This window comes from Anolis carolinensis, chromosome 4 (genome assembly GCF_035594765.1).
Source record: "Anolis carolinensis isolate JA03-04 chromosome 4, rAnoCar3.1.pri, whole genome shotgun sequence".
In the NCBI taxonomy this organism is placed as follows: Eukaryota; Metazoa; Chordata; class Lepidosauria; order Squamata; family Dactyloidae; genus Anolis; species Anolis carolinensis.
Genome location: NC_085844.1, coordinates 6,473,586 through 6,501,154, shown reverse-complemented (window position 1 = coordinate 6,501,154; position 27,569 = coordinate 6,473,586). Strand labels below are relative to the sequence as shown.

The 27,569-nt window shown below is 42.8% G+C and overlaps 1 protein-coding gene across 6 annotated transcripts in view; it reads left to right on the top strand.

Moving 5' to 3' along the window:
* Positions 1 to 27,569, top strand: part of adgrb1 (adhesion G protein-coupled receptor B1) — a 447,596-nt gene that overhangs the window by 410,052 nt on the left and 9,975 nt on the right. For 4 of the 6 annotated variants that reach the window (XM_062979946.1, XM_062979949.1, XM_062979948.1 and 1 more), the window contains 6 exons: positions 4,688 to 4,859; positions 6,426 to 6,521; positions 11,038 to 11,092; positions 21,551 to 22,257; positions 24,865 to 24,900; positions 26,231 to 26,335. In XM_062979946.1, the coding sequence (XP_062836016.1) occupies positions 4,688 to 4,859; positions 6,426 to 6,521; positions 11,038 to 11,092; positions 21,551 to 22,257; positions 24,865 to 24,900; positions 26,231 to 26,335 (1,171 nt within the window). The remainder of the gene's footprint in view (positions 1 to 4,687; positions 4,860 to 6,425; positions 6,522 to 11,037; positions 11,093 to 21,550; positions 22,258 to 24,864; positions 24,901 to 26,230; positions 26,336 to 27,569) is intronic. The other 2 variants (XM_062979947.1, XM_062979950.1) reach the window with 1 other exon arrangement.

Genomic DNA, 27,569 nt, shown 5'->3' with positions numbered 1-27,569 from the left:
TCTCTTTTGAGGGATTAAAGTCTCACTTTTCATCACTCTTTCAGGTATGGGCAAAAAATTTTTTTTCCTTGGGGCCACATTGTGGACCAGGCCAGGAGGCTGGGCCAGGAGGGAGAGAGGGTGGCCAGGCACATTCTGGTTGGAATGGGATGGGAGGGAAAGGGTCTGGGAGAAAGAGGGATCAGGAAGGGGTAGGGCAGGACCTGGGTCAGTTTGTCCTCCTGGCATAAGGACAAGAATGCTCACCCCATGCTTATGCCGGGATGAAAACAAGACATGTTGCGATTGCCCTGATCCTCCTCCCCAATACTCCCTTGATCTCCGTGCTGTCCTCTCAGCATTATGCCTGGAAGAGGGTGAGACAAGCAAAGTCCAAGAGTGCTCTGGAGGGCTTTCAACCACTGTGTTCCTTCCTCAAGCCATCCTCCTGGCATAAGTACACAGTTGCTTGAACCATCCTTGTGCCGGGAGGAGGGTGAGGCACGCGGTGGCTGAGAGTGCTCCAGAGTGCTCTCAGCTGCTGTGTGCCTTCCTCCCCCATCCTTTCTACAAAATGATAAAGCAGGCATCCTTATGCAAAGAAGTTCTGGAAAATTAGGAGGGCCTGAGATAAGTGCCCAGGGGGTCGCATCCGGCCTCCGGGCCTTAGTTTGCCTATGCGTGCTCTATTTCATGGAAGGGATGGTTCCTTTAAAAAATGGTTAAGGCAGAGTAGTCACATTGATCAATGGATAAATCAATCCAACTTCCGGGGTTGCTTTTTTGACCCAAATTTCTAGACTTATACATGAGTATATAAGGTTCTTCCTATGCCAACAGTCATTTTTCCTGCATTTCAAAGACATTTGGCATTAGGGTTCTTTCTCCTTTCACACTTCTGCTGCTTCTCTTTTAGTACATGACATCCTTCTTGATGCCATCACCTAAAACATATTTCTGCTCAATTGTGCCTCAGAACATTCTAACCCACCCCTTGTTGGTTTCCTTTCCTGCCACATTCCATGGCATTCTTCCAACGACCTTTGCTAAATGCACCTGTCCTTTTCTCTTCCATTTGCCTCCTCTTTCTCCTTTACATCAGCTCCCAATACTGGCCTCAAAGTTCCTTAAAAGCTCTCTACAGTGTAATGAGACCCTCTCCAGCCATTTTCCCAGCTTCCCCTTTAATATACCAGCTTTCCCCCCTCTCTTTCTCTTGCTTCCATTTCATGCCATCTTCAGTACTTCCATCTATTCTGAAATTTGTGCATCTGCAGCAATGAAGATTGGAGATACTGGTTGCATTCCTCTTCTCTAGTTTTCAGAACCATCTGATGGATGCATTTTTGTTGGACTGTTAGATCCACTTTCATTGTTGCACCTGTTCCTTCCCAAAGCTAATCCAAATTGTTTGGGGCCTTTCCCTCAATATTGCACAAAGTACTGAGTGAGATTCATCACTGGGAGCTCTCCCATTCAACTCATCCATCAGTAAACAACCATAAAACTGAGAGAGGACTCACTGCTCCCAAGACGTAGGTCTGACCCTCATTTTAGTTTCCAAAGATAGGAGGGGAAAACATGTTGTTTTACTCAGAAAGGGTTTTGTTGCTACATTTCTGACTCACTGTGACTTTAAGGCCAATCTGTCAAATTTTTTGGCAGAGGGGTATTTGCTCCAGGCTTCATCTGAGCCTGAGAATGTTTTTGCCTAAGATCATCCAGTGCATCTCCATGGTTGAGCAGGGATTCAGAACCTGGTTTCTGGATTCCTAAGATACATCCACACTGTAGAATTAATGCAGTTAGATCCCACCTAAACTGCCACAGGATCAATGCTGTGGAATCATGGGAGTCATAGTGAGGCACTGCCATTCTTTGACCTTGTAAAACTACAACTCAGATTCCATAGCAATGAGCCATGGTATTAAAGTGGTGCCATCTGCATTAAATAAACATTATTATTATTATTAATATTGCTATTGTTATTATCTATTTATTTATTTATTACAACATTTGTATCCCACCCTTCTCACCCAAAAGGGGACTCAGGGCGGCTTACAATAAAACACCTGTATATAAAAATATAAAATACAATACAAATCAATTAAAATAGTTAACTAATTAATTACAGCAACATTCATTATTCTACAGTGTGAATGTATCTCTAGCCCAACACACAAATCATTACACCACGCTAATTCTCAAGGACTCTGACTGTAATCTTGCTTATAATATTACATGGTAGTTATCCAAAGGAGATCTATATTTTGTTAGAATCACAGAGTTGGAAGATACTGTACCTCTAGGGAGATTCCACCACATTCTGTCATGAAGGAATACACAAACTAAGCACTCCCAACAGATGGCTATCCGGTTTCTGTTTGAAAATCTCCAAAGAAGAACACGACTACACTACAAGGCAGTGGCATATTCCACTGTTGAACAGCTCTTACCTCAGGAAGTTCTTCCTACTCTTTAGGTGGACTCTCTGTCCCTGTTGATCCCAGCTATCCCACCACAGTTCACTTTTTTCTGATGATAGTGGAGACCACTGTCACCACTCACCAGCCCAACTAACATTTCTGAAGAAGTCCTACCCAATGATGTTGTCAGGTAGACACTTTGTTATCACACAATGATAGAACTGAGCATCAGTGAGGGCACGTCAAGACACTTAGGGCTGAATAGCTATGTCATCTATTGGAAAAGTCTCCCCAAGATCCAGAACATCACTGGCTGTGGAATTGACTCCATCAGGTTGAGCAAATACAAATGCCACTTCATTGCCTCTGGCCCATAAACCTAATGAGTAATTTGCCATAGCCAAACTGACCTGTTGACTTGCTTGTTCCTTGCATGAGATATCTACCTCTGCTTCTGTGTCATTCAGTCTCTTTCCTCCTACCCTCATCCCTGTGTCATCTCTGTTGATTCTTTTTGGTTGGGCCGGGTTGTCTTCTCCTCATCCTGTGCTTGTCCTGAAGTCAATTCTGTTAATATCATGACTCAAAGGGTGATTTTTTTTCCTGTTGGGTGAATTGTGGAAGTAGGAATGGTGGATGGTAGAACTGTGTTTTTATTGAATTTATAATCTAGTTTTTTTTAAAAAAAAATGTAATACTTTTTGATATGCTGCTCAGTCTGTCTGAAGAAGATTTTATTCATCTTTGGAAAAGTCTCGCTTCACTTCAAAAAGGGATTGTACCCTTTGAACTGATGGTTAATGTGGATGATAACAGAGAACGAGTCTTCCCAATGCTCTCCAGGTGGTCTTTTTTTTGCCATTGGGAGATATTTTCCATAAGATATTTGTGAAAAATACAGAAATGCAAATGTAGAAATACGAAACAAATCCCAGAAATACAGAAACAGAAACAAAGCACTAGGTTTTGACCATTCCCTGCAAATAAATTGTGCTTTCTATACTAATCCAGGCAGGGTTATGAGTTAATTCCAGGAGTCGAAAAACTGTATGAAGAATGTCCCAAGAACCCATTATGAATTGACACACTTTCATTCCATGGGTTTACATGACATACAGTATTTTACTTCTCTTCCATCTTGGATTTTTTTTCTTCCCTGATTGTTTGAGCAGAACACTTGAGATTCTATGCACAGAAATTCTTTCAACCATGGGAGATTTGTATAGCTTGCAATATTTCCAAAGATCAAAAATACAACTCACGCAATTCCTAACACATGAGGATTACAATAGAAGTCATCCATATAAAATACATCCTCCTGCTTCCCACTACCAGCATGTTCATCTAGTTCACCATTTGCTCTTTTCAATAAACCTGAATTTTGAGCTCCCCAGCAGCTGGATATTCATTCGACCGTATAGATGTCCTCTTTAGAATGGATCACACCTCAGGACATTTGTAGAAAGGTGAAAAACTAACATTAGATCATGGGTTCTCAATTTGGTCCTCCAGTTGGTTTGGACTTTAACTTCCAAAAGTTCCAGCCAATATAACTGATGTACAGGGATTCTGGGAGCTCAAGCCCCATCTCTTTGGAGTCCCAAAGGTTGAGAAGCACTGCATTAGATGGCCCTGTTTGTCAGAGGCTTCAGCCCTGGGAAATCTTGTAATGCACTCACACTAACTTGTTTAAACTCTCAATTGCCGTAGCAACACAGCAGTGCCATGTCTGTGTTATTTAGTGCCTCGCCAGCATAGTGTCAGTCTCAGGTATATATAAAAAAAAGATACACTGTATGGCTTTTAACTCAGAATTTCATTAAATCAGGTACAAGGAAAAGCATTTATTACAATCCCAAGAGCCTGCTATGATCTAGAAAGGAAGAACAGGAACAAACAGAGTTTTCTTGAACCTGAAAGAAAGATCTGCATGGAAAATTTAAAGATGATGTTTCAATACGTGGTCTGCAAAGTTTACAATTTTTGTCACAGAATTGACCCATGAGCATACCCTTGTTGTTGTTTTTTTTTTTATTTGACTTGACCCACAGGGGTCCAGAATGGGTCATTTGAGGTCTACATGAGCTGTTTTTGTTTATCTGCATGCTCCTGTATTTTTATTTCATTGACCTCTCAGACTACAATCTGGCCTGAACCAAAAGTTGATCCCTCTGGAAAAACTTTGCGAGCAAGAAGCTGGTGGATTCACTCACTTGAGTGATCACCTCACAGCACAGCCTGAAAGCTAAATGATGTTCTCGTTCTTCTCTTTCTTCTCACAGGGCATCCCTGTGGAGCTCCTGCGTGGTCCTTCCTCTCCTTGCTCTGACCTGGATGTCAGCCGTGCTGGCCATCACTGACCGCCGGTCCGCGCTCTTCCAGATCCTCTTTGCAGTCTTTGACTCCTTGGAGGGCTTTGTCATTGTCATGGTCCACTGCATCCTGAGAAGAGAGGTGAATATCTATCTGTTGCTGGCCAAGGTCTGAAGTCTATGGCAGGAGTTCTCCATGGTGTCACACCAGTGATGGCAATGCACTGTGGAAATATGAAGAAGAGCTCTGTCTTGGCTGTAATAAGCCCATGGTGGGATATCTTCCCACTGAGGCCCAGTTGGGCCAACGTTGGAGTCATCATGGTACCAAGTGAAAATAGTCTTTTTAATTAAAGTGCTTAGGCCAGTGACATCACAAAGGTATGTAGGAGATGTGGGCCACACCGGATGATATAATCAGAAGGGTTGACACAAATCACAAAGGTGGGGGAAATCAGTGAAAATGTTTTTAGTTTGGACAAGGACATTAGGACCCTCAAGCCTACTGAATATGCTCCTTCCATATGAATTGCAGGGCTAGACTATCTACATCATCGTAGTCTGATGAGAAATGATTACTGCAGAGCTGAGATACTAGAGGGCACCACAAGATCAATGCACATAAGCAATGTATTAATTTTCATGCAGAGCAAGTTCCAAAATTCACCTCAGTCCAGAAGTCTTCTCATTGGGATTACTCAATACTGTAGAGTCTCACTTATCCAAGACTCGCTTATCCAAGGTTCTGGATTATCCAAGGTATTTTTGTAGTCAATGTTTTCAATATATCATGATATTTTGGTGCTAAATTCGTAAATACAGTAATTACAACATAACATTCCTGCATATTGAACTACTTTTTCTGTCAAATTTGTTGTATAACATGATGTTTTGGTGCTGAATTTGTAAAGGTAAAGGTTTTCCCTGACGTTAAGTCCAGTCATGTCTGACTCTGGGGGTTTGTGCTCATCTCCATTTCTAAGCCGAGGAGCCATCGTTGTCCATAGACACCTCCAAGGTCATGTGGCTGGCATGACTGCATGAAGCACCGTTACCTTCCCACCGTAGTGGTACCTATTGATCTACTCACATTGGCATGTTTTCCAACTGCTAGGTTGGCAGGGGCTGGGGCTAACAGCGGGCGCTCACTCTGCTCCCGGGATTTGAACCTGGGACCTTTCGGTCTGCAAGTTCAGCAGCTCAGTGCTTTAACACACTTCGCCACCAGGGTTCCTTAATTTGTAAAATCACAACCCAATTTGATGTTTAATAGGCCTTTCCTTAATCCCTCCTGATTATCCAAGATATTCGCTTATCCAAGGTTCTGCCAGCCCGTTTAGCTTGGATAAGTGAGACTCTACTTTACTTGAAAAACATGTTTTTAAATTGTTTGGGGGGCTATTTCCAAATAGTCTGCATCCTTGCTTCATGAACACATCATTTTTGGGTGGGACGGAATGAATGACTAGTTAATTACAGTTTTCAAGAAGATTCCCTAGTGGCAGGAAGAAAACAGGACTAAATGTCACAAAAAGTATTTCATTTGATGCATTTTAATATATTTTGGACTTTCCAGGATTGATCTCTTAAACTAATAAATGCCCATTTCTTTACTTGTCCCCCCTTTTGTCCCAGTACTTCCTATACTCATAACACATGTAGTCAGAAACTTTCTTCTGATCATTTCTTATACAATATCCTGTTTTAGGTGCAGGATGCTGTGAAATGTCGAGTGGTGGACCGTCAAGAAGAAGGGAATGGTGATTCTGGAGGATCATTTCAGAACGGACATGCCCAGCTCATGGTAGGATAAAGTGCCTCTTGGTCTATGTAATGAGGCTTTCTAGGACTGATGGAGCTGAGAGTCAGGCTGGAAATACACTGCCTTAAAATCCAGCAGTATGGATGGATATAATCCAGTTCAGTGCAGTTAATCCACATTCTGAAACTATTATAGGGCAGTGTAGATCCAGACTCAAAGTACTATCTCAACTATTAAAATCCTGACTTGCTCTCACATAAATTTCATGGTGAAAGTCATATCATGTGAACAAAACACAGCTCTCAATACACAGTATATTTTCTCCTTGATGTGTTCAGCATTATGTTTAATCATGCTGGTCTACATGATTATGGTTGAATACTTCATCTTCCATGCCTCTTTTCTGGGGAAATCCATTCTCCCTTGTATTCTTAGTAGTTTCTATATCAACTAAGTGTCTCCGGAAGATGTGAGCTTGAGCCTAAGTGGAGAGGTTGCATATGGCTCCATTTGGAGGTTAAAAGTCTGGTTGGATTTCCAAGACTAGTTGCAGTAGGGAGCTGGGAGAGGTTGGTTGGATGATGGACAAAGATGGTACCAATTAATGTAGGCTGCAATCCTGTGCTGACTTGTTTTGGGTGGAGAGCATCCTATTTGGCATGTTCATGGGAGCCTTACATACCCCAATGAAACCTGAGCATTGGCTGTATCTAGTGGTGTCATTCCAGTTAGATAAAACTTGTGAATGCATCAATTCCATCCTCACACAAATGTCAGATCCTCTATTTTTATCTTGCCCATGTAAATCCTCATAGAGTCCTGCCTAAATACTGAAAAGACACCAAATTCTATCTTTTGTAAGCTTTTTTTTCCATGCGGGGACATGAGAGAAGCCTCCTACAAGGATGTTAAAAACATCAAAACATCTGGGCATCCCCTGGGCAACGTCCTTGCAGACAGCCAATTCTCTCACTCCAGAAGCGACTCAAGTTGCTCCTGACACGAAAAAAAAAATCCTCACACAAATGTCAGATCTTCTATTTTTATCTTGCCCCTGTAAACCCTCACTGAAAAGGCACTAAATCCTATCTGATTTTGTAAGCTCATCAGTTCAGTCCCAGTTTGGATGGGAGATTGCCAGTGAAAGCTATGTGCTGTAGGCTGTATTTCATAGGAAGAAACTACTCAAAACACCGCTGAGAATTCCTTGCTTAGGAAAATTCTAGGAAATGCAGGTGTCAGAGACAGAACGCCAGTGAGTAAAGCAAAACTCAGTTTATTGAGATTACAAAACTAAAAATGCCCGTAGGAGACAAAAAACAGGGCAAACACTTGACAACGAATCACACCCGTCTTCAGGAAGTTCCCCAACAAAAGCCCAAGCGTCCGTCCAGATTACCTTGCCCAACGCAATTAGACATTGATCCCAAAACTCAATTTATCCCAGTTCAAGCTCATCATCGCTGTCAGCTGCCATCCCAATTCCAGGCGCCCCAAACTCATCATCCTCATCAGAGCTAAAGCACCTTTGACTACGCCCCACAGCATCCCCAGCTGTGGATCCCGCTCCATCCCTCCAGCCAGTCCATGGGTCTGATCCTGCAACCCGCCACTCACCTCCCATGCTTTCATTGCCTGTTTCCCCAACACCCAAATCCTCCCTCACACGAGTCCATTCCATGTCATCCTCCTCCGAGCTGGCCATCTCTTCCTCCAAACCCTCAGAAAAACCCTCAAATGAGTCCTCATCTGTCGGGTCTGTAAACAAATCCCGGAGCCGTTTTCGTTCACGCTCCTCGAAAGAGTCTGACTCTCGAGGAGTCTTATGCCCCCTTCTTCTATTATCGGAGCCCAAAGGCTCAACCATAACAGCAGGGGTCACCATAATTTGACAGGTGAATTGAAGGTATAATATATATATATATATATATATATATATATATATATATATATATGGAGCACCGGTGGCGAAGTGTGTTAAAGCACTGAGCTGCTGAACTTGCGGACCGAAAGGTCCCAGGTTCAAATCCCGGGAGCGGCATGTTAGCTCCAGCTTCTGCCAACCTAGCGGTTCGAAAACATGCCTATGTGAGTAGATCAATAGGTACCGCTCCGGCGGGAAGGTAACGGCGCTCCATGCAGTCATGCCTATGGCCACATGACCTTGGAGGTGTCTACGGACAACGCTGGCTCTTCGGCTTAGAAATGGAGATGAGCACCAACCCCCAGAGTCAGACATGACTGGACTTAACGTCAGGGGAAACCTTTACCTTTATATCTATATCTATATCGATCTCTTGGAGTACTTGTATGGGAGACTATGTTAAAGCTATGTTTAAGAGAAAGGAACTAGCAAAACCACTGCTGAATATTTCTTGGTTAAAAAATCCCTACAAATTTCATTTGTCAGGAGGCCTGAAGGCACACACTCACACATCAGATGTAATGTTCTTTTTAAGGTTTCATTGCCATTAACCTGGATAAGTCAAGGAAATGTAGAGCATGTTATAGAGCAACCCTTTCTCTGTGGCCATTGGAAGAGACACTCCTTTCATACAGCAAACACCGAAGGCTCATCTTATCCTGATTCAATGGAGCCATTTTCCTGGAATGGCCCCCAGTACTGCAGAATTTTAAAGCATGTGTTGTATAACTTTTCCATCTCACAAAAAAAGTACCTATTTATTGTGGCATTCTAAGTAAGAATGATTCTCACATGAAAGAATGAATTATTTCTGACATTTTCCCCTGCTCGATAAGACTGCAAAATTTGCAGTACATTTTTCACCTTTCCCCCTCATTTGGAGAATGTTTTGCAAACAAATTTTTTGCACAAAAAAATTCTTCAGTTGTAAAAAAAGATTTCGATGCAAACAACAATAATTTCAATTTTAAAGAACTGAACCTACTTGGATTATCATTGGTTCCAACAGTAAATAGCCCTTTTGGGAAATGTAGATCTCCATAACCTTTTGGAAATTATATGATCTTTGGAAAGGCATGACCTTGACAGAAGTTACATCCCTTTGAAAAATGATGCCATAACCTCTTGGTAAAAGCATGACCTGTTAAGAATCATAACCTTTTTTTGGGAAAATGGCATTCACCACCATTGATGCAAGGCAACTAGGTTTCTTAGTTGTTAAACTGATGTACCTAGGTATCCCTTTGAACTGTTAGGGACAAAGATATGCCAATGCACAAACACACACACACACACACATATGCAGCAGAGTTTCAAAAGTGTTCTTTTTAGTCGCCCAAAAACATCTACTCTCCTTTAAAATATATTTGCCTTTAAATCATGCCCTTAAGAGACAAAAATAAGCAGACTTCTTTAAGAGTAACATAGTTGGATTCTTCACAAACTTCATGTATTCAGCATACAGGTACTTTGCTTATCAATAGATTGGAAGTAGTTAATACAGGCCATCATTTTTAGAATCAACGGTCCAAAGTCCAATGGAGTCTAATGGCTTCTGTACAGCATACTGTTCCTGCACTGAAGTCAGAAGCATATAGTTCTTACTGAAGTCTAAACTGAACATGCCCAGTCCTGATCACATGGTCTGCAGCCCTTCCTACAACAAAAAAAGTTAAGGTAAACTTGCATACTGTTGCACCTCAGCACCGGTTCACCTTGCTCTTAACACACACTCCACCACAGCAAACTTGGTTTTTCAGTTTATTGATAAAAGATAGCAAAATAAAAAGCAGTAAAGAAAGCAGTAACCCACTTGCAAAGGCAATGTACAGAATATAGTTCAAGGTCTCTGTAGAAAATAGTTTAAAGTCTCTAATATAGCAAATCAGTCCTGAAAAAACAAGGTAGTGTGAATTCCAAAATACAATCCAAACACAGAATTTAGGCAGGAACAAAAGCAAGACTCTTTTTCCATGAGCAGAGGCAAGGCAGGAATTAAGCTTCCAAAATCAACATTGTTTCGTCTGAAATCTTTTCCTGTTTCTTCCTATTTAACCATGCTTACAAGCTAAGAAAACATTCCTCTGACCTTGGGTTCCCACATGTTTAATAGCTATTCTCACAGAATGCTTGGGACAAACTCTTAACCTTAACCTTGTGTCTCTGTCTAAGGAAGACTCCTCTGACTCACTGCCAAAGCCACCTGGACTTTGTTGATGCTCTAAATCTTGTGAAAGGTCACCCTTATCACTAACTTCAGCTTCCCTGCTAGCTTGCGGCCTTTCTGACAATTCAGAGTCTTCAACATTTCCTTGGTCAACCTGCATATACCCAAATCCCCCTTCATCATCAGACTGAACCACAACACATACCAATACACACATATACAATACAGTAAGCAACCTGAATTATATGCATAACAAATAACTAGTGGAAGCTTGAAGAAGGTTTTTATTTCCAACAAACCCAGCACCTTGTACTATGTTCTTTTATTTCTATCACAGTGTTTTGGGTGTTATTGTCTGCATCCTTGCTCTGCCTTTTTTGCATTTTTGGATTTCAGATCCCCTCCCAGGCCTACTCTCCTTCCCATCCCACTGACCACTCCCCCCTTGTGTTTTCTCTGTCTTTCAGACTGATTTCGAGAAAGACGTGGACATGGCTTGTAGATCAGGTGAGCACATAACAGGTGAGGCATCATCAAGTGACCTGGTTTGGGGATTGAACTTGACTTTTATTTTTTATCAATATATATGTTTGTATGTATGTATGTGTCCTTGCTCTCTCTTTGTGTGAAATTGTGTGGTCTGTAGTGTCTGGGCTGTCCCTTGCTCAATCTGTCGTGCCCTGCCAAAGAACTGCAAATTCACCCAAACCTTGAATGGCTACTTTCCTTTTGCTCTTCTCCTCTAGCCTTAAGATATTATCCTATGCCCATGTCAAACAAAAGTAAAATAGATTAATATTAATAAAATATATTCATATAGGCCCAAAGGAAGCCTGGAAACTTTTATTTGTATGCAAATCCCATGATATTTAAAGGATTTTGGGAATAATCATCCAAAATAGGATCCCAGCCCTTTCTATCTCTCATTTCTATACTGGGCTAGGAGGGAAATGGCAAGAGCTAAGGAGAATAGGAGAAGTGGATGGAAAAATTCAGATATCCTCAGCTTCTGATGTAAAAAGAAGATAATTTCACCTCTTCATTTTATGTATAGAAAGACAGGTCCAAAGCACACCATCTTCCTCTGCCCATATCCATTTTGAGCCTACTGAGGGGAGCAAAATGAAATGTTTTCCTACCCAAATAATACCTCTACCCCAAAAATAAAACTCCTCTTAATTTACTAAATTTCTAGCAATGAAAAAACCTTAAAGCTTCAGTTGGACATTGAGAAATTATGTAGAGACATCCAAAGAAAAGGGGGCAAGCAAAGTGACCAAGAGAATTTGGACACAGCAAATAAGTTCTAGATGTGACCAAATCTTGTCTCCGTCTTTGTAATGCTGAGAGTTTGGGGACTGATGGAAAGTTTCATGAGGGCAAAATTCCTATTTAGGAACAATGCTCTCATCTCCACTCTCGTACCTAGTCTCGTCCCCACATTGAAATAACCATACTGTAACTATTTTGATAGATTTCCAAGTCCTAATTAATTTATTGGAAGTATAACCAGATTAGATAGTGTGAACAAGCTGATCTGTAAGTTCTTCATAGTTCTCAAAAGTGGCCCAACTATGCCATGGGGAATGTTTCAAACAGGTTGAAAGATGTTGTAATGAATCCTGATATGTTCTACTCATTGGAAGTTTGTCAGGACAGTTCATCATACTAGAAGACCAACTGATATTAGCTTTGCCATAGTTGAACCAAATCCTTGTGTGAGGGCTTGTGAGGTCTCCCCACCTGTTCCGACTCCTTCCTCTGGACCCTGCCTGCGCTTGAAGATATTACAGATGAACTAGCTCCTTCTTCCCTGTTTCTTTTGCTTCCCATTTGCTCCGTTCCAGCCTGTGCCCTTAGGTCTTCCTTCCAGCCCTTTGCTTAAATGGGTCTCATGTTGTGCCTGCTGATAATGACAGCTCTTCCAAGGGTGTTCCCATGCTGCCCAACCCTTAAATGCCCTGCCTCCTTGCATCCCTTGTTCAGCCAAAGAAAACCTGTGATGCTTTTTGGAATTTCATTAGTTGCTCCTTAAAACTCCTCTTCCTGCTTCCAAACAAGAACATCCCCAGCTCTCTCAGAACCTGCATAGAACTCCAATCTTCCAAACCAGGATCTGTTTAAGGGGAAGAATTATTTTCTCTGTGCTCCTCTATCCAAAATATTGTTTTGTTTTCTTTTTCATCCTGGATATTTCCTTTCTCTCTCCTCTTCCTCTCTGACTCTTTTTATTGTACATTTTGTCATGGTCTTGTAATCAAGCATGCTTCTCATAATGGCCTGAATCCTTGTTGGTAGTCTCATCTAAAGCAGACACATTGGATCAATTGGATTTACTTAACTGTTGACTCACCATTCAACAATTGAGTCAATGGGTCTGCTCTAGGTGGATTCAGGTCAGAAAGGGGCCCATAAATGCTTGCTTACCAATGTATTCAAGTTTTCCAAGGAAAGGGTAAACACAGCCCCATTTCCTTGCTCAATACACATTGATTAAATCTATATGTTGTGGCTAAAATCCTGTTGGTTACTCCCAACAAAGATCCACTGGATCAATTGTTCTATGGTGAGTCAACACGTAGTCCAATCTAATTCACCCAGTGGTTCTACCTGATTCAAGACTAGCCAGATATTTTGGGCCTATATTTATAAAACATTGTATGTTCAAAATAACATGCCAAGTTGTATTTATTCATGGTCTTTCATTAATCTGTCACTTCTTTCTATCCATTCATCTTTTTCTTTATTTATTTCTATCATTTCCAGGGATCGGTCTATTTAGCATTTCTCTACAGAGCAGATGTGGGCACATGCAGCACATAGGGAAGGCAATTTAGGAGCTTACATTTTATGGCAAGCATCTTATTAGTGAAATGATTGGGGGATGGGCACTATGTAGCAGTCATAAGTTGAAGGGATGCGTAACGGACCCTGCATTAAACCATACTGAATACTGTTTGGATGCACATTGCAAATATGGATAGGTGAAGCAGAACTTCATAACAAATTGCATGCATCAGGAATAGGTCACACATAAATGTGAAGATCATGATGTGGAGAGATAGAAACAGATGCAAAAACAAGACAAAACCATCTTAAGATGGAAAGAATAGGGATGCATAAGAGTTAAAAGTAGTGATGTATCATCATATGCAAGGATGAATAATTTCTGTAGTTTTCTTCCTTCTTCAAGTGAACATGAATATTTTTCTTCCATTTTCTCTTCAGATAAAATATTAAGGGATAAATTGTATTTGTGTGGGCCTAAACTGCAACAGTGGGGCATCACTCTTAGGAGGGTGCTAGTAGACCCACTAATTCGCCCCTTGGACATCGGGCCGAGTATGGATGTTCAAGATTCCCCATTGCGAAGTCATGCTTGTTCTACCCCCCAGTCCCACAATAAGTCTCCACTCTTGTCTAGTTGGCTTACTATTCATGATGAGGCCAAATCAATCGATGCCTCTCTCCCAATAATGGAGAGAAGCTCCTTTTGTAAACAAACAAGCACTTTTGGAGGCTTTCCTTTCCAGGACAGTTGACTAGTCCCGGCAACTGGCAATTCCGCCCAGTTTTTCCATCAGGGGGAGGAGGGCTTGACTGGAGGTGGCCCCATTGAGGTGATATGGGGGAGGAGAAAGCACGGTCACCACCAACCCAGGGAGAAGCGCAACAGAGTTTTTGCGACCCTGGAGAGGATTAGGTGTGGTAGTCTTCAGGACAGACCCCCCAACCTTAAGGTCCTGCTTTTGAACGCCAGATCTGTCAATGGTAAAACAGCTGTCATCCAGGATTTGATCCTGGATGAGAGGGCAGATCTGGCATGCATCACCGAGACATGGCTGGATGAGCTGGGAGGTGTGAATCTTATCCAGCTGTGTCCTCCTGGTTTCGGGGTGCATCAACAGGCCAGAGTTGGGGGGCGGGGAGGAGGAGTTGCGGTGATCTTTCGGCAGTCCATCGCCCTGATCAGATGCGCCGTTCCACAATCCCCGAGGTTCGAGTGTGTCTTCCTGAAGGTGGGAGCCCGAGACAGCTTGGGTATTCTGTTGGTGTACCGTCCACCCCGCGACCCAGCAGTCTCTCTGTCCGAGCTAGCAGAAGTGGTCTCCAATGCGGCCCTTGTCTCCCAACAACTGATAGTTTTGGGAGACTTTAACATTCATGCCGAGTCCACATTGACAGGTGCAGCTCAGGATTTCATGGTTGCCATGACAACCATGGGGCTGTCTCAAGTTATATCAGGGCCCACACATCAGGCAGGACACACCTTGGACCTTGTTTTTGTTGTGGACGGTGGGACAGTCAGAGTGGAAGAGCAAAACATTCTTCCATTGTCATGGTCTGACCATCATCTGATCTGTTTAAGTATCGCCGTGCCTTCTAACCTCCGCAGGGGTGGTGGACCCATTAAGATGGTCCGCCCCAGGAGACTGATGGATCCGGATGGACTTCTGAGGTCTCTTGGGGATCTTCCTGTCCTGGAGACTGGCGATCCTGTCGATGTCCTGGTTGATCGCTATAATAGTGAGCTATCAAGGGCATTGGACACGATCGCTCCCGAACGTCCCCTCTCACTGCGTAGAGTCGCGTCGACTCCTTGGTTTACCGAGGAGTTGGCTGTGATGAAGCGTAGGAGGAGGGGACTAGAGTGCATCTGGAGGAAATCTCGGGACGTGTCCGACCAAGCACGGGCTAAAGCCGCTATTAAGGCGTACTCCGTGGCTCTGCGAGCAGCCAGGAAAGTTTTCACGACTGCCCGCATAGCGTCTGCAGCCAACAGGCCATCGGAGTTGTTCCGAGTTGTGGGGGAGCTCCTGCGGCCTCCTGAGGTCCAGGGGCTTCCCGATGACTTGGCAACTGGGTGCAGCGATTTCGCGCACCACTTTGCAGGCAAAGTTGCTCAGATACGCCTTGAGCTAGACTCCAGCTCAATTGTGGTCTCAGCGGAGGTAACCGAGGTACCTGTCTGTTCGATCTTATGGGATTCTTTCCGGCTTGTTCTTCCTGATGACGTGGAGGGGATTCTTGGGTCTGTGAGGGCGACCACCTGCGCTCTGGATCCTTGTCCCTCTTGGCTGGTCAAGCTGGCCAAAGATGGGTTGTTGGATTGGTTTGTGACCATAATAAATGCTTCTTTGGTTCAGGGGTCGGTGCCATCCTACTTTAAGCAGGCGGTAGTAAAACCACTACTAAAAAAGCCTTCGCTTGACCCATCTATTTGTAACAACTACAGACCAATCTCCAACCTCCCGTTTTTGGGCAAGGTTCTGGAGCGGGTGGTTGCCACGCAGCTCCAGGAATTTCTCGATGACACTGATTTTCTGGACCGCTTGCAGTCTGGCTTCAGGCCTGGGTACAGTACCGAGACGGCTTTGGTCGCCTTGGTGGATGACCTCCGCAGGGAGCTGGACAGGGGGAGTGTGACCCTGCTGGTTCTCTTGGACATCTCAGCGGCTTTCGATACCATCGACCATGGTATCCTTCTGGGGAGGCTCGCCGGGATGGGGCTCGGTGGCACGGTTCTGCAGTGGCTCCGGTCCTTCCTGGAGGGTCGTTCCCAGATGGTGAAGCTGGGGGACACCTGCTCGGACCCCTGGCCATTGACCTGTGGGGTCCCGCAAGGGTCTATTTTATCCCCCATGCTATTTAACATCTACATGAAACCGTTGGGAGAGGTCATCCGGAGTTTTGGAGGGTGTTGCCATCTCTACGCAGATGACACGCAAATCCACTACTCATTTCCATCTAACTCCAAGGAAGCCCCTCGGATTCTGAACCAGTGCCTGGCCGCTGTGGCGGACTGGATGAGGAGGAACAAGCTGAGGATCAATCCTGACAAGACAGAGGCCCTCCTGGTCAGTCGCCCATCTGATCGGGGTATTGGGTGGCAACCTGTGCTGGACGGGGTTGCACTCCCCCTGAAATCACAGGTCCGCAGTTTGGGGGTCCTCCTGGATTCAGCGTTGACGCTTGAGGCTCAGGTGTCGGCGGTGGCCGGGAGGGCTTTCGCACAACTCAAACTTGTGCGCCAACTGCGACCATACCTCGTGAAGTCTGACTTGACCACGGTGGTGCATGCCTTAGTTACCTCTAGACTGGACTACTGTAATGCGCTCTACGTGGGGCTTCCCTTGAAGACGGCCCGGAAATTACAATTGGTCCAGCGCTCGGCAGCCAGATTAATAACAGGGGCGAGCTACAGGGAACGATCTACTCCCCTGTTTAAAGAGCTCCACTGGCTGCCGTTCACTTTCCGGTCCCAATTCAAGGTGCAGACCATCATCTATAAAGCCCTAAACGGTTTGGGACCCACCTACCTTAGGGACCGTATCTCCTACCATAAACCTGCTCGTTCCCTTCGTTCATCCGGGGAGGCCTTCCTTTCGCCACTGCCTCTGTCCCAGGCCCGTCTTGTGGGAACGAGGGAGAGGGCTTTTTCTGCTGTGGCCCCCCGACTGTGGAATTCATTGCCCACTGAGATTAGGCAAGCCCCCACCTTGTTAGCCTTTAAGAAAGATCTAAAAACATGGCTTTTCCGATGTGCCTTTGGGGAGTAAATGTAATATATTGCTCTGGCCATTCCCCTTGGTTTTTATTCTTTAGACTGCTCCACCATTTTATTTCCCTGTTTCCCCCTATTCCTATGTCTCTCTCTCCCGAGTTTTTAATTAAGTGTTCATGTGGCCCGCCCTGTTTTTTACTGTTTTCTCTGATTTGTGCTGTAATGTATATGATTATTTTTGCACTGTTATATTGTGTTATGATATGTTGTTTTATTTTGTTATATTGTATGGTGTCTGGGCATGGCCCCATGTAAGCCGCCCCGAGTCCCCGTTGGGGAGATGGTGGCGGGGTATAAATAAAGTTTTATTATTTTATTATTATTATTATTATATTAGCACATTGCAAAATGATCTGGCGAAGTATTGATCTCAAACCAACAAAATAAAGAGTCAACACAGCAGTGTGGGTTACACTATGGGTAACTTTTATTAAGTGTTACCAGTTCATTTCTATGTGAACTGCCAACCAATTTAAGGTCATGAACTTGATGTATAATGCCATCCAAGACCTACTCCTCATTTATCAAGGACGAGACACCGTGGTCTCCGGCTACAACCAAATGTTGGACCATTCAGGGAAACGGATGGATAATTCCGTCCCAATTCCAGAAGATATTGAGGCCAGAACTCTCCCCACTCAAGGCCATTACTGTTCCCCCTCACTTCGGTTCTTTTAACTACCTCCCCAGAGGACCTTAGGGCCCGAGCGGGCTCAGAGGGGGAGACACGGTCATACAAAAAGACTGAACCTGAACCGTAAAGGGCTTTATAGGTAATGACCTGCACTTTGAATTTGGTCTGGAGACTCATAAGCAGCCAGTGGAACTGCTTTAACAGGAGAGTGATGTGTTCCTTATTTATTTATTTATTTATTTATTTACAGTATTTATATTCCGCCCTTCCTTCTCACCCTGAAGGGGACTCAGGGCAGATTACAATGAACATATATATGGCAAACATTCAGTGCCATCAGACAAACAACATATAGTATAGACACACACAGAGGCAATTTAACATTTCCAGCTTCATGAGGGTATGCTCGATTCCGGCCACAGGGGGAGCTGTTGCTTCACCGTCCACTAGTGACACTGAGTATTGTACTTCCTCATTCTTTTCCGTGTGCTGCTGGCAGTTTTATGGTCTTGTAAATTAGTTAAATTAGCCTCCCGCATAAAGCATTCCTAAATTTCCTAGTTGACAGATGCAACTGTCTTTCAGGCTGTTTAGGTAAACAGCAAGCTGGGCTATTTAATGGTTGGGGGCTTAACCCACCCCGGGCTTCGGACTCATGACCTCTCAGTCAGTAGTGATTTATTGCAGCTGGTAACTAGCCAGCTGCACCACACCCCGACCTATAGTCAGCTTGAGTCCTTGCATCATAGCTTTGGACAAAATTTCATTCCTTCCATTCTCCATCTGGATTGCATTAATCAAACATGGTAGTCCATTGTCTGCCAACATCTCCTCACCTCTCCTTGCTCCAACTTTTTCTATCTCTTTCCTTTTCCTCTTTTCTTGCCCCCTCCCCGCAGTAATTTTTTCTGACACTCAGCCAAGATTTCTCATTCAATTATACTTTGGGGAAATTATCTACTATTTTTTTCCTCTCACAATTATTGGGCACCCATGATTTCAGCTAACTTCCCAAAACACAAAATGCCCTAGAACAATGTCATATCTGGGCCCGATGAAAAATGGATTCCCTAGGTCATTGTTTTGTGTAGAAAATAGGATTTTCTATGCAAGAAACATTTTGTATTGTGTAGAAAAAATAGTATTCTAATATAAAAATAGTCATTCCAGGGCAGAAAATGCTGTTTTCTGCACCGGAAAAACCTGTTTGGGGGGATTTCTTCTATAAAATAAATTTTCACGTGGGCGATTTATGTAGAAAACAACATTTTGTGTAAAAAGCAATGTTTTATGCACATAAATTAAGATTTTTGAGTTGAAATATCAGTTTCCACAAAAAAAAAATACTGATTCCTATGGAGGAAACACTCATTTCTGCACAAAACAACGAATTAATCTTCAACCGCAAAGATTCTCTTCAGATCAGGATTCTTCTCATCACAGGTTCTTAACACTCAAAAAATTTGTCTTTCAGGGAATTAAAAAATGTTTTCAAATATTATTTCCATCTCTAGTCCTAATGCACCGAAATGAAAATGCCAGACAGGCTCGTTCCTTTAGTTGCTGACCCATTTCCCCAGTTAAAAAAAGACTTAACTGAAAATAAACCAATTGAACCATGTTATGGAGTTACTGTTTTGACCCTGGGATTTGGAGCTTAACAAAAGAAAGAGCTTTGCCTTGACGTTCTCTTTATGAATCCAGATTGAATAACATATTCACAAAGGACATATCACCGCTTGAAAATATTATGCCTGTTCATTCAGTTTGTTTCTGTTTTTATCTGTGAATTGTCCTTGCAGACATGTGTTGGGTTTTTTTGTCATGCAATAATTGAACAAGAGATGCTTCCTCCAATGTATAAATTGTCGGCCTTGGCATGCCATGCCTTATTCAGGCTTTAACGCAGCCTTACCTAACCAGGTATAATCACAGGTTTTGCACTAAAGTAAACTTCCATATCCATGAGCAAATATTACATTCCCACCTGGATTAAAGTTCCCTAAATCATTGATTAAATTACCCAACTTCTGGTCCCAGCATACCATGGAGTTTCCTTGGAGGAACCAAAGATTCAGAGAGATGTCCTCTATAGAAATTTGCTAGGTCCTCCAGGAGATTCTATGATGTGCTTCCTCTGGAAGTTATCATAAAATTTTGGTGGAGAACACAGCAATTTTCTAGAGAGACAATTTTTCATGGAGTGCAGGTAAGTGAAATTGGTTGTGCAGTTATGGGGGCCTTTCTGTACAGTGTGTTTCACCTCCAAGAATCATGGAATCCAACACCTGTCAGCACTATTTAGAGACATATAACACTATGGCCGTATTTTGAATTACCTTAATTATGGCTATATTAGCTGGCCCTTTTTTCTCCCTGTAGAAAATTATTCATTAGAACCTATGCTTTGTTTTATTGTTGTGTTTTTGTATTGCCTGTTTGGCCTGGACTTGGCCCCATGTAAGCCGCCCGAGTCCCTTCGGGGAGTTGAGGCGGGTTATAAAAATAAAATTATTATTATTATTATTATTATTATTATTATTATTATTATTATTATTATTTGGGTAAGTAGTTAATGGGTCTATTGGCTCATCTCTAGATGTTGACTGCCTTCATCTGATGACATTGCATCTAACAGGTGATTTGAAACCTGCATTGGAACAAAGGCAGCAAAGAGAGACTTAAAATGGATGAGTGTCCATCGGGAACACTTAACCAAATAATTCTTTTGCTCAAGCAATAGGTTTAAAATCTCTTTCTGTATCACATCTATAATGAAAGTAATTCTATAGACCAAGAATGAGGACCTTGCATTCCAAGAGTCACTTAAACTGCCATAAAGGCCTCAAACAGTGAAAATCAATAAGTCATCCAGCAAAATTATTTTTCTCTGTGTGTTGTATCCTATTAGAAGGTTGCTATTTCATTCACCTTTTTTCAAAGTGGTATCCTCTACCCCAAAGGCTTCCAAGAGAGGCAATATACCTATCTTTTTAAAGTCAGGAAAATGACAGTCAATGGAAGCTAAATGAGTTGAGGGCCACAACAATGGCCTTAGGGTTATTCAAACCCTTAGCTATATTTTGGCCACTCCTGCTTTAGGCATATTGGAGAAATGGGCATGGGGAGAAAATATACCAGGTTCAATATGGGCCTTTGCAGACCTTTTACACACATCTTAGAGACTGTGCAACCCACCCAAGAAAAGCAATATGTATAAGGCTTTGCATGTCCAGATGTTGCTGTTTTTTTTTCTGATTAGAATTAAATTGGATAAAACTAAATATTGTCTCTTCTAGCGCAAGTACGATATTTGTCTTGCAAAATTAATCTGGCGGATTACTGTGGCATCCCTAGATAATAGATGAATTATTTCAAATCTTTATTAAAAATTTGCAATCCCACCTGGGAGGCTTCGGCGAGAGGAGATTCATTTGAAATGTATTATGTCAAGTAAATGGATTCATGCCAGGTAAATTAAGAATCAGATAATTTCTTCCTCCTTGCTCCGATACGCTGAATTGTGAAAGGTTCAATTGGGCATGGCCTCAGCAGCTATTCCAAGTATGACCACTAATTTAGGAACAAGGATTGAGATGTAGGTGGTGTTGTGGGCAGCAGATTCATAGACTGAAACAATTCTCCCACCTAGGGTTTCTGCTCAGGACAACAGAGGAGATAATGTTTGTTTGCGTCTTTGTGATATAAGTCTTTTTTGTTGTATTGCAAGATGTTTTTCATTACATTTGCTGATGGCATGACTTTTCCCTCAACTTGTTAGTGCTCAATAAAGACATCGGCACCTGCCGCACCATGACCATTACGGGGACTCTGAAGCGTCCTTCTCTGCAGGATGAGGAGAAGCTGAAGCTGAACCAGCAGAAGGGTTCATCAAACTTTAACAGTCTTCCAGCCAACGTCTCCAAGATGCACCTCCAAGGGTCCCCACATTACCTGGGGGCCATCAACCTCAACGACTTCAGCAATCACACCCTGACTTTGAAGAAGGACAAGAGCCAGCCTCCCAAGTCCATCTACATCTGTGATGGAGATATCTTCAAAAAGCTGGACTCGGAGCTTTCCCGGGCGCAAGACCAAGCCATAGACACCAGCTATGTCATCCTGCCCAGCAACACCTCCACCTTGCGGCCTAAGCCACCTCCGCCGCCTCCGCCGCCCAAGGACGATACAAAATACAGCATCAACATAGACCAGATGCCTCAAACGAGGCTCATCCACCTCAGCATGGCCACAGACCCAGGCTTTGTTGTCAAGAGCCCCCCAAGGGAACCTGTGGGGATGAGCTGTGGGGAGATTCAGGCTTCCCCGCTGATGCAGCAGCAGCAACACCAGTTGTCACCTCCTCTGGTTAACAAATCTGGTGACTCAAAAATGCCAAACAGCTTGTGTGACACAGGCGAGTCTGGTCATCCTGGAATGATGCCCAAGGGTGAGAACATCGCTACCCTTTCCATGAGTTCTCTTGAGGTGAGTGTCAGGTGGCCATTCCTGGTCTTTCATGCACAATGTCACAGTTACATCTTCAACATCTTTTGTTCCAAACCATCTCATTGCCAGCAGCTGTGTAGTTGCAGCATATGAGGGAGGAATGTGAGCTTTGCCTCCCAAATAAAAATCCCTCCGTGAAAATTCCTTCATTTCCCCAGTGTCTAACATTGTCATTGATTAAAACTACAGCCCAGAATCTAGAAATACAATGCAGCCAATAAGAAGATAAAGTTACCCAGGAAATCCAAACACAGCAGATGCAAGAGTTCAAATTATGAACCATTTTGCGGGTCTCACTCTTTGAAATGGGGACCAAAGGAAATGTCTTTATAGGAAGCATATTTCATATTTATGACAATGCTGGAAGCAGCAATGCAACAGAGACAGTAGACCATAGAAGGTGTCTTATTTGGGAATAGTTTCTTTTTCCCCACATAACTCATTCAGCAAGTTCTCTTGACCTTCCTGTAGTATTTTAGGAGGACTCACTACAATAACTGAATATGACATTCACTTCTGCTATTACAGTAGCATGCATCATATTAAAATCTGTGTCTTGTCCAGTATCACATTATTAACCATTTCATATAACACTAGCTGTGCCCGGCCACGCGTTGCTGTGGCTGAGTCTGGTGGTGTTGGTCAGTCTACATTAGGTTGTATTTATGCTGTGACCTCCACCCTTCTTTATACTCACATTAGTAGTAGTATTTGAAGTCTGTTACCTTCTTCAATTTTTGTGTTGATTGATAATTGCTTGAGATCCCTGTTGTCTTTGGTTTGTTGTTAATTGTAATGTCTGATTCTGCTGAGTGCGGTTTATATTTTTATTGTGGTACAATAGTCTTTTTTTGTTTTTGTTTTGCCTGTGTAGGTGTTTATTATTATTGTTGTTGTAGTGATTATGAAGGTTGGATAAGTTAGATGCTACTGTATTGTTTTTTGGAGGCCCAGTTTAGCACTGACTGGCCTCTCAGCCTCAGTGCCTGGCTGTTTCTTGCCTGTGATGGTGTTGATTCTTATTGTTGTTGTTGTTGTTGTCATTGTTATTATTGTAATTGTTTTTTTGTAGGCCAAGTGTGAATGTAGGGATTGGGGAGGTGGATGAGTTGTGTTGTCAAATGTTGTATTTGTTATAGTCACAATGTGTTGTTGTGAGTTTTGTGGGTCTGGATTGTGGTTTTGTGGTGTGGTTGTGTTGTTACAACTGAGAGGCAAGGCTTTTGTGTTGTGTTGCGAAGTTTTGTATTTCTGGGTCGTTTAGTTGTGTCCCTAGTTTTGTATTTCTGGGGCATTTAGTTGTGTTGTTATAGTCACGATGCATTGTTGTGAGTTTTGTGGGTCCGGATTGTGGTTTTGTGGTGTGGTTGTGTTGTTACAATCGGGAGGGAATGCTTTTGTGTTGTGTTGCCAAGTTTCGTATTTCTGGGGCGTTTAGTTGTGTTGTTATAGTCATGATGCGTTGTTGTGAGTTTTGTGGGTCCGGTGTGGTTTTGTGGTGTGGTTGTGTTGTTACAACCGGGAGGCAAGGCTTTTGCATTGTTTTGCCAAGTTTTGTATTTCTGGGGCATTTAGTTGTGTTGTTATAGTCATGATGCGTTGTTGTGAGTTTTGTGGGTCCGGATTGTGGTTTTGTGTTGTGGTTGTGTTCTTACAACTGGGAGGAAAGGCTTTTGCGTTGTGTTGTCAAATTTTGTATTTCTGGGGCGTTTTGTTGTGTTATAGTCACGATGCGTTGTTGTGAGTTTTGTGGGTCCGGATTGTGGTTTTGTGGGGTAGTTGTGTTGTTACAACTGGGAGGCAAGGCTTTTGTGTTGTGTTGTCAAGTTTTGTATTTCTGGGACGTTTAGTTGTGTGCCAAGTTTCGTATTTCTGGGGTGTTTAGTTGTGTTGTTATAGTCACAATGCATTGTTGTGAGTTTTGTGGGTCCGGATAGTGGTTTTGTGGTGTGGTTGTGTTGTTACAACCGGGAGGCAAGGTTTTTGCGTTGTGTTGTCAAGTTTTATATTTCTGGGTCGTTTAGTTGTGTGCCAAGTTTCGTATTTCTGGGACATGTAGTTGTGTTGTTATAGTCACGATGCATTGTTGTGAGTTTTATGGGTCCGGATTGTGGTTTTGTGGTGTGGTTGTGTTGTTACAACCTGGAGGGAAGGCTTTTGCGTTGTGTTGCCAAGTTTCGTATTTCTGGGGCGTTTAGTTGTGTTGTTATAGTCACGATGCGTTGTTGTGAGTTTTGTGGGTCCTGTGTGGTTTTGTGGTGTGGTTGTGTTGTTACAACTGGGAGGCAAGGCTTTTGCATTGTGTTGCCAAGTTTTGTATTTCTGGGGCGTTTAGTTGTGTTGTTATCGCATGATGCGTTGTTGTGAGTGTTGTGGGTCTGGATTGTGGTTTTGTGGTGTGGTTGTGTTGTTGTAACCTGGAGGCAAGCGTTTTGCATTGTGTTGCCAAATTTCGTATTTCTGGGATGTTTAGTTTTGTTGTTATAGTCACTGCGCCCGCAACTTTATCCTTTTATATATATAGATAGACACACACAATCTACTATGACAACTGTTAACAACCTTTGCTTTTCTTTCCCTCTCCAGAGGCGGAAATCCCGGTATGCAGAACTAGATTTTGAGGTGAGCATTTTCTGCTTCCTATTTTTGTGGGTTTTTTTTTCTTTTCCCTCGATATTTTTATTATTTTTCAGCATTATATGTATGATTATACAATTTGTAAAGGTGGTAAAGTACTTATTCATTACTTAACACTATTATTAAGGTAAAGGCAAAGGTTTCCCCTGACGTTAAGTCCAGTCCTGACCGACTCTGGGGGTTGGTGCTCATCTCCATTTCTAAGCTGAAGAGCCGGCGTTGTCCGTAGACACCTCCAAGGTCATGTGGCCGGCATGACTGCATGGAGCGCCGTTACCTTCCCGCCGGAGCAGTACCTATTGATCTACTCACATTTGCATGTTTTCGAACTGCTAGGTTGGCAGGAGCTGGGGCTAACAGCGGACGCTCATTCCGCTCCCGGGATTTGAACCTGGGACCTTTTGGTCCACAAGTTCAACAGCCCAGCGCTTTAACACACTGTGCCACCAGGGGCCATGCTATTATTATATCCCATGAAAAACTAACACACACATACCCACACCTAAAACACAAGGGTGCAAACTCAAAAAGATATGGTGACTCTAAAACAAGCCTATCGTGGGGTTTTATTTACAACATTTGTTCAGAGAGCATTTGCCTTTCCCTCCCTCTGGGACTGAGAGAGTGTAACTAACTAGCCCAAGTTAGCATATTGAAAACTGGGCTTGAGAATTCACTATCAATGATGTGTGGAAGAGTGGGGAAGGAGAAAGACACACCAGGCATATTGTGTGTGATGATGAGCAGAGAGGCATATGGATATATGCATCACCACATAATAAAAAAATATTTGTTTCTTACCCATGGGGGCAACACATCACATCACTTAAAAGAATATATACAAATACAACACACCACATCAGTTAAGGTAACATCTATTGAAATCTATCAATTAATACTTCAAAACAATTCGGTTGTTGTATGTTTTCCGGGCTGTATGGCCATGTTCTAGAAGTATTCTCTCCTGATGTTTCGCCCAGGAGAGAATACTTCTAGAACATGGCCATACAGCCCAGAAAACATACAACAACCCTGTGATCCCAGCCATGAAAGCCTTCGACAACACTTCAAAACAATTATTTGCAAGGAATCTGGATAGGCCTTTTGGAAGTGACTGGTCTTTGTTGCTGATTTAGATCAGATTGCATCTCAAGCGGACACATTTCTTCTAGCAGGCCATTCCACAGTCTTGGGAATGATGTTTCCCAATTTGACATGCTCCTGTAAGGCTCAGGACTTCTAATCATTCCTCTCCCAAAGTTTTGCAGAAAGACCTACATGTTTCCACTGCTCTCTCTTTTCTTTCCTATTTCAGAAAATCATGCACACGAGAAAACGTCACCAAGACATGTTTCAGGACTTGAACCGGAAACTTCAGCATGCAGAAAAAGATAAGGAATCTCCAACAATAGATAGCAAGGTGAGCCTGGAATCTTTTCCTTTAGAAGTCTGATTTTTGGAGCAGTATCAACTCATGGCTTCTGTTTCAGTGGCAAAGAGTTTATCTACATGAGTCACTGAATACAGAGATAGTCTGGACTGATCCCAGGAGCAGGTACACAGTCCACCTCCATCCCAATGTGATGGTGGGACAAAGTCTAGACCATTCAGCCATTCCCTTTCCCCTCTCCAGGCACTTTTGCCAATATTGTCAAAGCCACCAATCAATGGTCAGCAGCTCTTTAGAACTCTATGGTGACAAAAAAAACCCAGCATATGTAAATGCCATACTAAATGTCAACATTTCTCCAAAATCCAAAGACATAGCCATGCTATACTGGAACATCATTATGCAAAAAATGTTTTAGTACCTTAGAGACTAATTGAGAAGAAGTTAGTAGCATAAGGTTTTGTAGATTTGGAGAAGTAGGCTATGAAAGCTTATGCTACCAACTTTGTTTTTTCAATTAGTCTCTAAGGGGTTACAAGACCCCTTTGCATACTGATTCATCCAAGATGTCATGCAAATATCAGGCAAGACATCCCACCACTGGAAGTTGAAAGCAATGAAATTCAGAAGAAAATGGCTGTGTCAACTATAACATGAAGGCTGATGGGTCTTGCTCCAAAAGGTTCCTACAATCAGTGAGATATTGTGTTTACAGTTGCACAAACTCTGTGGCTCCTTTTCTTTGCAAATGGTGCTTGACTCTCAGGAACCCTGGAGCCAGGTGTTTTTGAAGAAACAAATAATACAATTTCTCTGTATTTCATAGCTTAGAAGTGTTCAGCCCCGATGCTTTTCACTTGCAATATTTAATGGAATCAGACCACAGGCATAGTGGTTTTGTGGAGCAGTGGCAAGGACTTTCTCAGTACAGGCAAAGGAATGTAATTTCTTTCCTCTTGTGTTCCAACGTGCTGCCTAATAAGAGAACTAGACCTGGAACCAGATACAGGACTCTCCACTGGAATATCCTCAACAGAGAAACTTAGGCTCCATCTGCTTTGTCCTATATAATGCAGTTCCACACTGCCTTGGATCTTAAATATCCAAAATTATGTGCCTGGAGTTTAGCCCAATTACAACAAGGGCTAAAATGGTCTACCAGGTTTCACTGGATGGTATTTCAGACTCAATCCTTTTATCTGCAGAGATGTCAGGATTGCACGGATCCTTAGACCCTCAAGGCTGCCATTGTAGTCCACTAAGT